This window comes from Apiospora hydei (genome assembly GCF_038363865.1).
Source record: "Apiospora hydei strain CBS 114990 chromosome Unknown utg000005l_segment0_segment0, whole genome shotgun sequence".
NCBI classification, from domain to species: Eukaryota; Fungi; Ascomycota; class Sordariomycetes; order Amphisphaeriales; family Apiosporaceae; genus Apiospora; species Apiospora hydei.
Window position 1 is genome coordinate 1,437,528 of NW_027117364.1, and position 14,682 is coordinate 1,452,209.

The 14,682-nt window shown below is 52.3% G+C and overlaps 3 protein-coding genes across 3 annotated transcripts; 2 read left to right on the top strand and 1 right to left on the bottom strand.

Annotated features, from left to right (window-relative positions):
• Nucleotides 1-2,341: 2,341 nt before the first annotated feature.
• Nucleotides 2,342-3,079, top strand: PG997_005925 (uncharacterized protein; the record flags this gene model as incomplete). The annotated part of the gene is made up of 5 exons (XM_066810240.1): nucleotides 2,342-2,427; nucleotides 2,490-2,549; nucleotides 2,602-2,690; nucleotides 2,757-2,900; nucleotides 3,009-3,079. The coding sequence occupies 5 exons, from the start codon at nucleotides 2,342-2,344 to the stop codon at nucleotides 3,077-3,079; spliced, it is 450 nt and encodes a 149-aa protein (XP_066669163.1).
• A 444-nt stretch (nucleotides 3,080-3,523) lies between these two features.
• PG997_005926 (uncharacterized protein) lies at nucleotides 3,524-5,419 on the bottom strand (the record flags this gene model as incomplete). Its single annotated transcript, XM_066810241.1, has 1 exon — nucleotides 3,524-5,419. One exon carries the CDS (start codon nucleotides 5,417-5,419, stop codon nucleotides 3,524-3,526), a length of 1,896 nt encoding a protein of 631 aa, XP_066669164.1.
• Nucleotides 5,420-6,852: 1,433 nt separating this feature from the next.
• Nucleotides 6,853-9,039, top strand: PG997_005927 (WD domain-containing protein; the record flags this gene model as incomplete). The annotated part of the gene is made up of 6 exons (XM_066810242.1): nucleotides 6,853-6,857; nucleotides 6,936-7,794; nucleotides 7,857-8,227; nucleotides 8,283-8,568; nucleotides 8,640-8,910; nucleotides 8,987-9,039. 6 exons carry the CDS (start codon nucleotides 6,853-6,855, stop codon nucleotides 9,037-9,039), a joined length of 1,845 nt encoding a protein of 614 aa, XP_066669165.1.
• Nucleotides 9,040-14,682: the final 5,643 nt, after the last annotated feature.

Sequence of the window (14,682 nt, forward strand, 5' to 3'; positions counted from 1 at the left end):
GATCCGACAATACGGGAACTCGCATACAGTATATTGCCAGCCCCTCGGAAAGATTCGAGGCATCGCCATGATTGGGCTTGCAGAATTGTACAACCCCAGGCCAGGCCGCCTTCGGCAGGATCGGGGCCTCACCGAAGGGCGAAGATCATCCCGGCGCAATATGGCAGAACACATGGGGAAGGGGCAATCTGCGGGGGTATTGGTTCCACCTTCTGATAACGGAGGAGCCCGCAGGATGGGGGGATAATGGAATCCCCCCCGAGTATACTACCCTCATAGACCAACTGTTGGTCCGTGAGTTTCTATACCATTTGAACAAAGTCGCAAAACGATGCTCTTACATAAAGAGCAATAGTTGAAAAGGGTAGTATAAACATACATTGACACTCTAAATCCTCTTTTACAACAGTGTTCAGCATGTCATACTTGTCAAGTATTTATTCTTTGTGCAGTGGGACGAGTCTGGTATACTCATATGCCGAACTGGTTGCCCCGTGCATCACGATGGAGGGTGTACGAGCCGATGATAAGTTATCAATCTTGTTAAAAATGCCAAGACCAAAAACTATGCCCGCCGCTGATTGTCGGCCCGAGCTGCATTCAGATCTCTTGTTAGGCTAGCGCCGTACGGGGGCATGAGATAAGGAGAGCCAAGGGGCTATTGGGGTAGCTTGATGCCCTCCTCCCGTTTCCGGAAGGACTTGCCAAGTCGAGATTACCAGATCAGTCAGTCGCTTTACTAAACGAAGCGATTGCCTGCGCTCGAGAAAAAAGCTACATTGGGACACTGTCCCCTGGGCTTACTTGCCTCTACAAGTCTGGACTTCGATAGCGAACTGACGGCAGTTTCATAGATAATGTAAAAGTAATGCCATTCCTCCGTGATAGACCTAGATAATTTTAGAATACTGAGGCTTAGCAACTGCGCGAGAACATTATCCTGTATGATTTCAGAAGAACAAGGCCCCAGGTTGACGAGGCTGAGACCTCACTTTGTTTCACGATTCAAAGGATTTAGATCAGACAAGGGCAGGCGTGGTGGGTTTGAGCGTACTCATTTGCCAGAATGCTAAATCTGTCTATATCACGTATGACTTGGGGGTAAAAGGCAATACAGCCAGGTGGCGAGCCAAGGTTGAGTACACTCCATCTTTAGGAGAAAGTGAAGAGAGCAGTCACACTTCGTTGCTGCCTACAGGGTTGCTTTTATCTTACAGCCAAATATGCACCGTAATGGGTTATTCCAGCAACGCGGCGGAAAGCTCGGGCAGAGTAGAATACTCTCATGTCGAAGTGAGTCACGAAAGTGGCTGCGAATAAGAGTTTCAAACAGTGCCCAGCCGTTTCAACATCCTACCAGCAGAACTTAGGCACAAAAATAGACCAGCCCATTTTGGAGCAATATTCCATACCTATCGTAGACTTGTTGAGCTTTGGATGAACCTTGTCTGCCTACGAACAGATGGTATGCTTGCCTCTTTGTTCTAGATCCAGAATCCAGAAGCAAAGGCCATTGACTGGCATTGCGAAGACATTTATATCCATGCGAGGAAATGGGGGAATATGTGTGTTGTCACTCCAATAGCTGTAATAGTGGTGATACCGGTCTATCATTGATTTCGCTAGTATTCTGGATTATGTTATATAGGAGCAACGTGTACGCCTCGGGGTAAGAATTGGGTAGAGTGAACCGTCAGTCCTAGGAAATACCAATGTCACGCTACATTGTGCTGCTTATTACTTTAACTCCGTTCGGGAAGAACACCAGGACGGGGTGTCAGATATGTGCTGATGTTATATGTGGCATCCCAAAAGGTCCTATGGTAGCGGGAGTGTAAAACAACCGCACAGACTGTGGCGCCAAACTGCCACCTGGGGAAGAAAAGGTTATCTTCACGACAGCCTGCTCCCGTACTGCCGTCTCATTCCTGTGAAACATGGACGGTAGGACAGGGGGAAGTATAAACGCAGCCTTTCATACATACCGCAATCGGATACGCGAATATGTAGCGATAATGGTAATAGTTACAATAGCCCTCATCGGCTACGCGATGTGTACGTCTGTGACACAAACTCAATAAAGGGTCATAGACGGAGGGACATATAAGAAGCTTTAAGCCACCTGCTTCAAGTGTATGTAATTCTTCACTTGTCTCACATACATTCTCTCGCGTCTTCTTGCCTTGCCTCCTCCATACAGATAGCTATCGACGAGTTCCGCGGCTTGCCCTTCCATCGTCTGTCCCCACCCATTCGTTCCCCCCTGCTGTCACTACCACCCACCTGTATACCCTTTGAAGATCAACTTTGAGGTTCAAAGCTCAGTATTGGCTTGTTGAATATGCATTGCTTCACCTTCTTCGTCTCCTCGGCGCTGGTCGCTTTCAGCTTCGCTGCCCCGATGCCGCAAGCTGCTCCTGCTGCAGCGTAGGTCACCCCCGCCCCCTTTGGCTCAGCGACTTGCTGCCTTGTACTGACTCTGTGAACAGCGGGAACGCAGCTAACCTCGCTGACAGTGTCGCTGGGTTGACTGGTGGCATTCTAGATGGGTGAGTCCGCCGCCCGCCGTCAAATCCGGTATCACAGCACTACTAAGTCCAGGGACCTTTCGAATAGCGTGACCGGGCTAGTCGGCAACACTCTGGACGGAGTGGCAGGAGTTACGGGCAACCTGCTCGATGGAGTGGGCGGTAAGCAAGCTTTTCTCTCTTGAGCTGAGCATCGTCCCAAATATGCCTGCTGACCGGTAAACGCAGGTGTAGCCACCGGCGCCGTAGGGGCCGCCGGCGACGTGGCTAATGGAGCCGTCGGAGCCGTCGGAGATGTTGCCAACGGGGCCGTCGGGGCAGTCGGCGACGTTGCGAACGGTGCAGTCGATGCCGTGGGTGGAGTCGCGAACGGTAAGCATCACCACTCGGAACCTTCAGCTGCGAAATCATCACCAGTCTCACTTCGGCAGACACTGCCGTGAGATTCTGGTGTTTTCTTCACTACTTAACCTCATCCAGCTAACATTGATCCTCAAATAGGTGCTGTTGGTGCTGTCGATGGAGTCGCGAAAGGTTTGAATGGCGCTTAAACACGGTGTTTTAGACGAGGCCGCGTATGCTGCCAATAGTAGTGCGGGGACTCGGGAAAGGGCAAAGTATATGGAGGTGATGTATTGCGAGTCGTAACAGTGGCTAGGAACAGTTAATGATGGTAATACAGGGTTATTGCCTCATCACATGGCAAAGACCTGGTTACTTGAAACTGTTATTAGGCATTACAGGTTTATAGATAGTATTGATTAGTGATTTCCGCGCAATCGAGGTAGCGCCACACAGGAGATGGGTATCATAAATGTAACTACGAGAGAGTGGAGGACCCAAAACTTCCAGATAGAATAGTGCCATGCACGACCTGTTCGTTTATATAAATATCACCCAACGATCACTCCCCCTTAGCTCCTAAAATGCAAGATTTAAGAAAATAGCTATGACAAACCGACACGACACACAATGGTGCCAACTGAGTTGGGAGCCTAGGCTGAATTGGTCGAGCGCCGCCAAATCATGATGGCCGCAACAGCTGCACATGCCGTGGCACCCATGGCAATGTACAGGCCGGATCTGTCCGGAGGCGGTTCTTCGTTCTTGGGAAACGCAGTGCTGGGGTTGCTGGCGGCTTCTGCAAGGGCAACGAACAGCTCGCTGATGCTGCTCCATGTCACACTAACATGCAGTGGCGTGCTCATCATGAGACCCGAAGTGTATTGGTCCGGTTGCATCTCGCTTCGCTGTGTTGTTTTGTCCTTGTCTGCCTTTAGGGCAGTGTAGATAGCTGGCAGTTCGTCCAATTGCGGGAATCGCTTTCGCAGATCCACAATATGCGAAAAAGAGTCCGGGTCGGAAGAGTCGTACGCGTAGCATATCAGATCACAGGTATCCAGCTTGGCTTGGTTCTCGAGAATGGCCGGCTCAAGCTCGCCCAGTTCCTCTAATATCAAGTAGCACTGCTTGCCCCCGTGGAGTTCAACGCTATTCACAGCCCGCCGAGGCTTGATGGTAGGATGGTATAGGCTATCGAAAGGCCTATTGAGGAACGCGTTCAGCAGTGATGATTTGCCAGCTCCTCCAGCGCCGATGATATAGCATTGAACGACGGCTCTTTCAACACGACCAGGCCTGTTCCTACGTTTGCGAGGTTTCGTGATTTTCAGAGCCGAGGTCAGCGGGTCCTTTGAATTCGGCGGCTCGAAACCGAGATAAGCCAAGTACTGCAGTGAGGTTTTGGGCTCTAGAAAAGTGGTCATACTCCACTGCGCGAGCCAGCCTTGGAGAGTAATGTGACCAGCTTCGTTCCGAACCGTCGTTGACGGAAACGACGAGTCGGCCCACGACTGCGGTAACCCCGGTGTCGGCGCAAACAAGGCCGCCAGCTCCTGGTCATTAAGGCCGCCATCGTTATCCTTATCGAATAGCAGGAATAAATCCACAAAGAAGCGGTAGCCAGCTGGGCTCAGCTCGGCCGAGGAGTACTCGGGCACCTCGAACTTGGGCTGTATGAAGCTATCTTCCAAACTCAGACTGTCCGTGTAGTGGTATTTCCTCAGGATGATCCATATGGTCTCATGGCGACCCTTCTCGGCATACATCTTGTTGAGCTGCAGGAAGCCTTTCATGTCAACACCTTTCTCGGTGTTGGATGCAGGGACAGCCTTGGAGATAGACAGCTTGATATTCTCGAGATCTTCGCTGGTGAGGGGTTTGTCGAAGCATTTTGCCTGGAAGCTGTGCAGCTCTTGGTCGTTCAGGAACCCGTCCTGGTCCTTATCGCAAAGGTAGAAGATTCTCCTGAGAGCGGAAACGCATGCCGGTTTTAGTTTGCCCTCCTTGTGGTCGTAAAGAGGGGCGATGGGATGCGTAACGGCTTTCTGGCACAGGAAAAATGTTTCGTTGACATTGTTGTGCTCCCGCGCGCTTGCCCGAATGCACGAGTCGATTTCTCGAAACTCGTTCATCACAGGTAGCATTTCCTCCTCGACGATTTGCGGGGTGGTGCTGTCGTTGGTAAGGTCGCTTTTGTTGGCACACAGGACGACGGGGACATTGACGCCCAAAGATCGGAAGTAGGGCATCCAAAAGAGGGCCACGCGTTCATAGCTGTAGTGGTCGCTGTATACTAGCAGTATGACATTGGACTTTCGGATCTCCTTGCGCAGCGTGGTTCGGTCCTGTGGCCGAGCCGAGGTGTCGACAATGGTGGTGGTGACATTTTCGGGGGTGGTAATGCTCGGCGGGATCGTGATCTGGGGAAGGACGGACTGGATCTTGTTGCTCACGAAGACGTCTCTAACAAGCGAGGCGATCAAACTTGACTTTCCGGTGCCTTCATCGCCGCACACACAAACGCGCACTTTCCTCTTGGTTAGCACCATCGGGGTCGGATCTCAACAGGACATAGGCGGGAAGGGACAGGGGTGCAAAAGGAATTGGAGATATACCGGTGGCCATGGCTCGATGAGGGAAGGACCTAGGGAGGGAATCGATTGCTTCACGATGATGCCATTCCAAGCTTTACGTAGTCGATAATGGCGGGACAAGCGGGCAGCAAGAAGGTTTAGGTATGCCGGTTAGCGAACACCAAGTAAGGGCACCAGCAAGGTTGGGCAATCGGCAACAGCCTTCTTTTCGCAGGCAAATGCACCTAAAGCAGATCCCGAGTGACGATACCCACTCTCTGGCCGAAGAGGCACACTCAAACTCGAGCGACTCCAGTCAAAATGGTGTTCGAACGGTTGCAGCAACTGAGCTTTGGAGGCAGCTCTCTCGGTGCAGGGTGCAATGACAGCTGCGAGTCTGCAGGATTGCATGCAGGGAAAAAGGGTAAAAGAAGGGTAGGATGGGGATTGATTGGGTGGTTTTCGACGCGACGGGCTTCCTTGAATTGGCTGGTTGGCGCTATTGGATGATGGGCACCGTTTTGGTGCCATCGGTCCCTCTTCTCCCGGGCCATTGGATACCATCCAGCCCGAGCAACCAGGTGGCTGGCTGTCATAGGTCTCGGATGCTACGATGGCTACATGCGAACTAGATCAATTAAGAGGTGGTTTATAAGTAGATGCATGTAGGTAGGTATATAGCGAACAGCCCGCGATGTGGAAATGCGTTGATCAATCCGAGACTCACGACCGTCGGGCGGAAAAGGTACCTACAGTGACAAGGTAACGCTCTAACTAACCACCCCTCTTCGTCATCTGGAAAGCATCGCCGTCTACCCCACATTCTACACGTTCAGCGACGGGTATCCCTGCTCGCTTCCACACGAAAATGCGCTGCCCTTGCTGGGCAGCTGGGGTAATGGATAACGGGACCTTCCACTTGGGACCGACAGGACCGACAGGACCGACAGGACAAATCGCAAGAGGTCGATCCTTCCTTGCGATCGACTTGAGGTCCAGGTCCAGGTCCAGGTCCAGGTCCAGGGTTCAGCGACGGGCAATTCACCTTTCCCCATGTCTCTCCTGCTGACCGCTGTGATCTTCTAAGATCGTAGTCTGCTGCTACTGTTTACCTTCATGGTCTGTACGCCTCGGGCTTGGAAAACACGCGCATATGCACTTCTTACTCCGTACTTAGGGGTTTTAGTACTCTTCTTTGATATCCGACAAATCAAATTTATTCTGTCATCATTCGTACAAACTTCCCACAGACTTGAAGAAACCGACTTCTGCAGTTTCAGAACCGTGAGGCAAGAAGACGGGTCTGGGCTGTGCGCAATCTATCTAGTTGGAGGAACGCGAGACGTGTGCGACTCGGCAGAGGACGGCGTACGCCTCTCCCCAATCGATCGACCTCTTGACTGCCCATCATGTTGTAAGTTGGCTTTTGCAACTGGTCCTCACATCCGAGGACACTGGCCACCCACTCACTGACGACTATTGTTTGCGACAGCGTCCTTCCACCACCGCCACGATACCCGACACAAGCGGCGTACAATGCCGCTGTGGCTGCTGGCCAGGCCACTCCCATGATCGAGACGAACAACATCCTTACGACCCCCGAAGAGCAGTTTCTTGTCGGCGAAGGCACCTACGTCCTCAAGGAAGATCTACATCTCGCGACACCACCACCGCACCCCTCGGAAGCGCCCGTAATCAATCCGAACCCCTTGGCCACCACGCCCCAGCCCGCTACCGCCGGCACCAAAGTCTCCCTGCTCAGCTTTGCCGTTCGCCCTCCCCCGCCCGCCTTTTATCGCCTGACCTCGGCGACAGCACTATCCGCAAGCATCGCCGAACATCCGAACGAGAGCCGCGAGTCCCAAAATGCGAAGCTCAGCAGCGATGGAGAGGGCCAGAGCGCTTCTTTCAGCGACGGGGGCCCTTCCACCTCCGTGACCGCGGTGTCTGCCCCTGCTTTTGGGGAAGGCAATGCTTCGCTCGCCCCCGAGAAGACCAAGGATGCCAATAAGAGACGAAAGCCTAAGAATAACATGACTAAGAGCAACTCGTCCTTTATTTCACGTGTCATCATCAATGAGTCCTTTACGAAGAAGTTGGCCGACCGCCCGGGTGACGGCCTTTTCGCCTTTGCCAACATTAATCGTGCTTTCCAGTGGCTGGATTTGTCGTCCCCTAATAAGGCGGACTACCTCACTAAGATCCTCTTCACGAAGGCGCATTGTCTATGCCATGCTGTCAATAAGGTCACAAAGGGGCCCGGGCACCTCGATCTCATAATGGGCTTCTCCACAGGCGAGATCATCTGGTGGGAGCCAATATCGCAGAGATATACGAGGCTGAATAAGAACGTACGTTTACCTTCTTATACCTACGCGTAGGGGATCTTACATGTGTGCTAATTGCGGTATAGGGCATCATCAATAAGACGCCAGTATCAGAGATCCAATGGATTCCTGGCTCGGAAAACCATTTCATGGCTGCCCATATGGATGGCTCCTTGATTGTGTACGACAAGGAGAAGGAAGATGCTGCCTTCAACCCACAGGAGGAGGAGGAGACAGTTGATGGTGAGGGTGAAACATCTGCCAGAGTTGTAGACCACTTGTCACGGATCCAGATTCTCAAGTCGGTGCACTCCAAAAACCAGAAGACGAACCCCGTGGCTATTTGGAAGCTTTCCAACCAACGCATCAACGCGTTCGCGTTTTCGCCAGATAATCGCCACCTTGCGGTGGTTTCCGAGGATGGGACTATGCGTATCATTGATTACCTCAAAGAACTGTATGGCTGGCCCCCTTCCGAACCACAATGTGCACAGCTGACCCATATTCCATAGGTTACTCAACATCTTCAATGCATATTTCGGAGGCTTAAGTTGCGTCTGTTGGTCGCCCGACGGGAAGTACGTTGTTACCGGTGGCCAGGATGACTTGATCTCCATCTGGTGTCCTTCCGAGCGATCGCTGATCGCACGATGCCGTGGCCATCAATCATGGGTCACGTCGGTGGCGTTTGATCCATGGAGATGTGACGAACGAAATTACCGGTTTGGAAGTGTAGGCGAAGACTGTAGACTGTGTCTGTGGGACTTCAATGTTGGAATGCTGCATAGACCAAAGGCTGTAAGTTCAGTCCATTGCCCTTACCCGCCACCCCGATCTCTGTACAAGACCATCATTAACGAATCAAACAGGCCTCGGTTCGGCATCGTGGCTCAATCTCATCACGTACGACAAACCTTCAGCGTGCGGAAACGCAGGGGACGACGGCCAGCAGGATACGGTCGAACTCTGGGTATTCAGGGTTTGAAGGTGCCGAGGACGACATCCAGAGCATCAGTGTTCCTGTTGAGCCGCGTTCGATGACAGCAACGATACCGCCGGTCCTGACCAAGAAAGCGGACAAGGATCCTTTGTGCTGGCTGGAGTTTACTGATGAATCCATCATGACGAGCTCCAAGACAGGTGAGTTGAATTGGCCTAGGTCGCATCGGATCTTCTGGCCTGTTGCAAGAAGCTAACCGTGTCTTTTCTTTTCCAGGTCATCTGCGAACTTGGAAGAGACCCTCGGACAACCCAGGACCGGCTGAGTAGCGCTCATGGATGGCCCAGGAGTGCGATAGACGACTCTCGGGTGATGAGACGAGTCTGCACCTGACCTTACCAACGGTTTAGATCCTGGACTGACTAAGCATAAGCAGTGCATTGGCGAGGCTTGGGTATTCAAGTACATAAGCGCTCCAATGAACAATCGATTAGACAATACAAGCGTAATAACTTGATTTATGGTCGCTATTATATCTTGATGTGTACCTTATGTATTGCATACGGCTCGCCGGCATGCCTAGTCCGGTGTCTTGTCATTGTCCTTACGGGGACGGCGGGGGCTAGAGGAGGGTCAGCGAGTCGTCCGGGATGGAGTTGAAATGGAGTATTCCCCGCCTGCCTGGCAGAGTAGTCGCAATGATTCTCCAAATTTCCTAGTTTCATGAGAAGGGGGCCTCGGTTCGCGAAAGGTCAGTCTTGTAGTTCCCTGCATTCCCTTTGCCATATCGCCATGGTCGAGGTCGCTACATACGGGTCGCGATCCCGCTCGAAAAAGTCCGCCCGTGGGGAGATATGAGCCGATCCCCAAGAAGTGATCTACGACAAGAGCCCCATCCTGTGCCGTGCGTGCATTATGTCGCATTCCGTGCAGCAAGCGGTTTTGCTCGTGCCATTGCGCGTCTCCAGCGGCCGCTCATCTCACCCTAGGCCCGAGAAGGGCAACTTTTGGCTGATCGTATACCCGCCCGGAGCGCGCAGCTTGGCAGACGAACTGACAACGCACGCAAGAAGAAGGAAGGAAGGAAGAAGAAAAAACGAACGGGGATGGCCCGGGTTACGGATGTTAGGCCCGGCAACTCGCTAGCAACTCCTTTCCTTCTTCTTATGCGGCGAAAAAAGAGCGGGCGCTTGCGAATTCTGATCTGGGGAATTTTCAACCACCATGCGCTTGTCGATCTGCCGGCGATCTCCTCCGAGATGTGTTAAAGCGGGATGGCGAACAATTACCGCGGGGGAATTCATATCCAGTCGTCCACTGTCCCCAGGTCAAGAAGGTAAATGCGAAAGATTGGGAAGGTGGGAAAGGTGGCTCTCTTGATGCTGCCAGTGGTTGTTGCTATCTGAAACATACGATTTGTTGCACACGACCGCCCCCCGGGTCATACGACACCGCCGATAAACAGCTGAGGAGCGGCCGGACGGGACTCCAGATTTGGAGGTTGCAATATGCATAGCAACGGCCCCCTTCCCCTCCCTTCCACCTCCGTTTCTCTCTATACTTATTCACCAGCCTTATTATGCGGGGAAAAGCAGTTTCTTGTAAAGCCACACTCGTCGTTGGAGATAAACATCACGCATGCACTCTGTACTGTTGTACGCATGTCAGTTGCATGCATACCTGTATGCACTCGAGAGGCGAGGTTGCCGCCGTGCTCTCAGGGAAGCGCACTCGAACGATATGATAAAGGGGTCATGCGTAAGGCCAAAGGTAAGGTGACTCGGCAATAGAATCCCCAAAAGGGATATACTATTCTCACCCTCCTCCATCTCCCGGATATTAGAGATCGTACGCAGTAGTCGGTGCCGATCTCTGCCATTCCAGGGCCAAATTTTTTGATTAGCTATGCTGCAAAGAGATGTATCCGGCACTCGTACGATGCGTGCGGGCAGATCCGTTGCCGGAATTCATATGGGTTGCAGCGGAAAGCACGCCGAGTGGATTTTCTACTTTGGGCGTGTTTGTGTGTGTGCACACGCGTACAGACTCATTGGGATTTGGAGAATGTGACATGACTAGTAAACGAGTGCTTAATAACAGGACATCTAGTTGTCACATGTTTCCTCTCGTCTTTCATTATGTAAGAAGCGCGCAGTCCCCTGAACGGGGCGAAAAAGGGAGGCCGGTGTACTACAACATTACATAGGGAAGGCATGTAGCTGGTGACTCAGGAGCCAAGGGGAGTAGAATGCGACGCAAGATAACCTTCAAGTAATTCCAAGATTAACGTCCGAAGCTAAGAGCCCGCGGTGAAGAAGCTCGTGAGCCCTCTCCGTCCGGTCTGTCATCTGAGATTCTCAAAGGGAAGAGGGGCGAGCTCTCGGGCTACTGTGGACCGCTGCATTAGTCTCGGCAGTATTAGCGAAAGCTTGCGAGTGTCACACATATCAACTCAATTACTCTATCAAAAATTCACTCTTGGGCTCCAATGCACCTCCGAGGAGAACATTGTTGCTGCATAGGGATGGGGATGCTTGGGCTGAAATCCAGGAAAAACAAGTCGAGTCAAGTCCTTGCCCCTGCAGTGACCGTTAGCGAACGTCACCATTACCATGGATGAACCGAACCGTACGCTCCATGGTTATTGACTGTCCTGTGCGTGTTGAACGATCCACAGAGAGGTAGTTATTTATAGCATGATAGCATGGGTAAGAATGGCGACAAAAGCTGTAGATATGTGGGTGAAACCGTGACGAATAGTGTGGCCGCCGAGTAACTTACGTCCATAGGCCGTCGTAAAACACATGTGAACTCGTACTTGAGGCTCAACAAACGACCGGAACGTCTGCGCCTGGTTCAGCACCAAGGGTTAATAATCCGGTGGGGTCCGTGTCGAATCGGCCCTACAGAGCGACCTTGCCTGGATGAGGTGTCGTACACTTTCAAGGCAGCAGGCTAGATACTCCCTAGAGCTAGATTCTCAGGTTGCTTATCAGCTCACAGGTTTTAACAGAGCCTAGCAGACAGATCAGTAAACGTAAAGAGTGAAAAGAAACGAGACCATTGACGGCCCGAAAGAGGATTCGCAAGCTAGAACGCGAGCATCTAGAGCATCTCGTTCACAGAGATTGAATTCAACATCCGAGATGACTAGGGCCCACGTGGATAACTCGAATGGGCAACGGGCTTCTGCAAGGAGTCAAAAAAGACCCTTCTGAAACGGTCCATTCCGCAGACCCATCTGTGTCATCCACACCGGATCGCCAACAAGGCTGACCCCTTTGGTGATCGAGCATCAATTTTCGGGAGAAATCGCTCAACACACCGCCAGAGTATCATTCATTGCGCTTCCAACCAAAACCTGGGCTGTGTCTGCGAGAAAGCAGTAATGACGATAAAACATAGGAACCCCAACAGGAGTATGGGTACCTGCGCGCGTATCCTGGCTCGAAACCCCTTTTGGACGTGTGGCAGTCTGTTCAGTGCTGCTTGGGGGAGCCTGCATCTGTCACATGCGTTATCGCTTTCAGCCAGCCTCATGAGGTCGTCGTTATTGACTTCCCTATCACACGGCCAAGCTACACACCTGGCCATGTACATACGGTAGCTTGATATGTATGGTGATGAGGCTGCAAAGTTTTCCCCCTTCAAAGAGTGGACCTTTTGACGGAAGAAACAGGCTGCAGGGGGGCAGGCTGATGAATTTCGGAAACGAAAGCTTGAAGGTTGCTCAAATACTTACCTAAACATTGAAAGCGCACACCCAGCTTATCTTGATGCGAGGGTCAAAAGGCGGCTCAATCGCGGCGGTGTTGTGGGTAACTGAATGAACGGGACCCGCGAGATCCAGTCTGACCTTTGTCTCAAGGATCGGCTTGTCATGGCCAATTGATAATATCTAGGATTTTGGCGCACAACTGTAAAACGCTCATACCGGCAGTCGGATACCGCACTTTGGTGCAATACCAGCTTGCAGAGTGCTGGCCAGTTCGGCTCCAACGCGCGTTCTGACTAGCAAGTAACTGCCTGCCTGGACCCGGAATATCGGTAGTTAGGTCAACAACAGCAAGTATGTCAGGTATGCAGAGTCAGCCAGACCTCGAAGACGAACTGTAAGGTTTGGCCCTGATTGCAGGAAAGCTGGGTATGTGTAAAGTTGAGCCAATCAAGTTAATAGCCGGTGACATGAGCCAAGGTGAAAACGCTGAGCTTTGTTAGCTCTCCCAAGCTCCTTGGAGCGCCCAGGCTGGCGGTTTTGCGATTGCGATGGGACATAGCAGCTAGATATTGAATATTTCCGTCGACGCAGCAGGCCCACCGTGTTGGGACCGTTGCCGTTAGCGCAAAGGCTTATGAGAGATAAGGACAAGGTTGCTAGGATGGATGGGCCGTCAGCTCCGTGTTCGCCAACACTAAAAAGGCACTATTCGTAACCTCCCGTCCTCAAATAGTCCATGATACGACAGACCGAGACAGGTGGTTGGCGCAAAGAACAGATAAGCGTGATCCCTTCAAAGGATCCCAAATCGAGTACAGTATGGTCCGTACGATGGAGTGAGTAGAGATTACATAAGTGTGCACCCCCATGTCCGCTCAAGGTGGTTCCAACAGTCCACCAGCGGGCGAATAGGTGCCACCGTATTGATGTGCGGTTTGCGCGTGAAATGTGGCTGAGCGTGGGGCTTTGCGCGATTGGCTGCTACGGTGGGAAGCTGAACTGGTTGGAACCAGGTTGTTGACAGATCCTAGCCCCTAGCAAATCTAGAAGGGTTCTGTGCAGATAACCAAATCGTAATCACTTGATAGCGGTCCGAAAAAAAAGTAAAGAAGGCGGAAGTATGTGTGTGAGCGTGGTACCGCCGTACCGCCGTACATGTGATTGAACGTGTCTTCCCATCAAATGGTAGTTGGTGAACCGTGAAACCCGCCTGATTCAGGACGTGATGCCTATGACCAGCGTGCCAACTGACTCCAACTAGCTGTCCGACTCATGGTTGCTTTGCAAACTGAGGGGTGGAGGTAGGACCGTAGGACAGCATCATGCTCACGTATGGCGGATGGAGGTGCGGGTACGAAATGATGCACACACCCATTGTTGAGTACAGTAGACGCACCTGCACCTGCAAGGGGCTCGGAACTCACGATGGCTTTGTGCTCTGTGTGCTAGTCAAAGCTGACCTGTGTCGCACCGCCCTGGTATTGAGGTAACATGTAATGACTGCGCGAGGTTTTGCCGTTCCAATAACCGTGAGCAGAAGGCTGCCGGGTCACTGTTGTCCGTCTCCAGTACGGAGGTAGAGGCGGCGACGCTGCAGCCCCTGGCAGAGACCGCAGCAGTCTCGAGCGGCGAGTGCGACTACTGTAGATATCGATCGGCCGGAATTGTCGAATGGCGCCATAATCGTTCAACCCGTCCAAACGCAGGCGCGTTGCGTTGGGTGGGCGTATGGAACAGGGTGAGCTCTGCCAATTGCGGCAAGGAGGCAAGGAGGGCAGGAGGAGGTGTGATAACGAGCAGTGCAGCCTGTGCAGGGCCATGCCACCAACACCAACGCTGAACGCTTGTCAGGGGGCCCGCTAGCTGCTCGTTGTGGCCCCTTCCGGTCTTTTCTGACAGCCACTGTTCAGCCCCACTCACGAAAAAAACAGGCCCCGTTCGATGATCCAACACTGGCACTTGGCACTGAGGGAAAAGAAAAGTGGAACGTGATACCCGACGGACGGCGGCGAAAAGTGTCGCTGACCAGGCCTTGGCCACCCATCGTTAGAATTTCCTCGTGGGATGGATCGCCTAGTGATCCCAGGATTGATTCCTGGAAATAACTGACTGACGGTACCTACTTTATTGCTAGTACGTACCACGTACCTGATCCTGACCTCTGCCAGGACTGGACTGCGACGATTCAAACAGATAAAATCAATCTTGGTTCCACTCCGTCTTTGTCGCCCCTCCCTCCACAATGTGCCTGTTT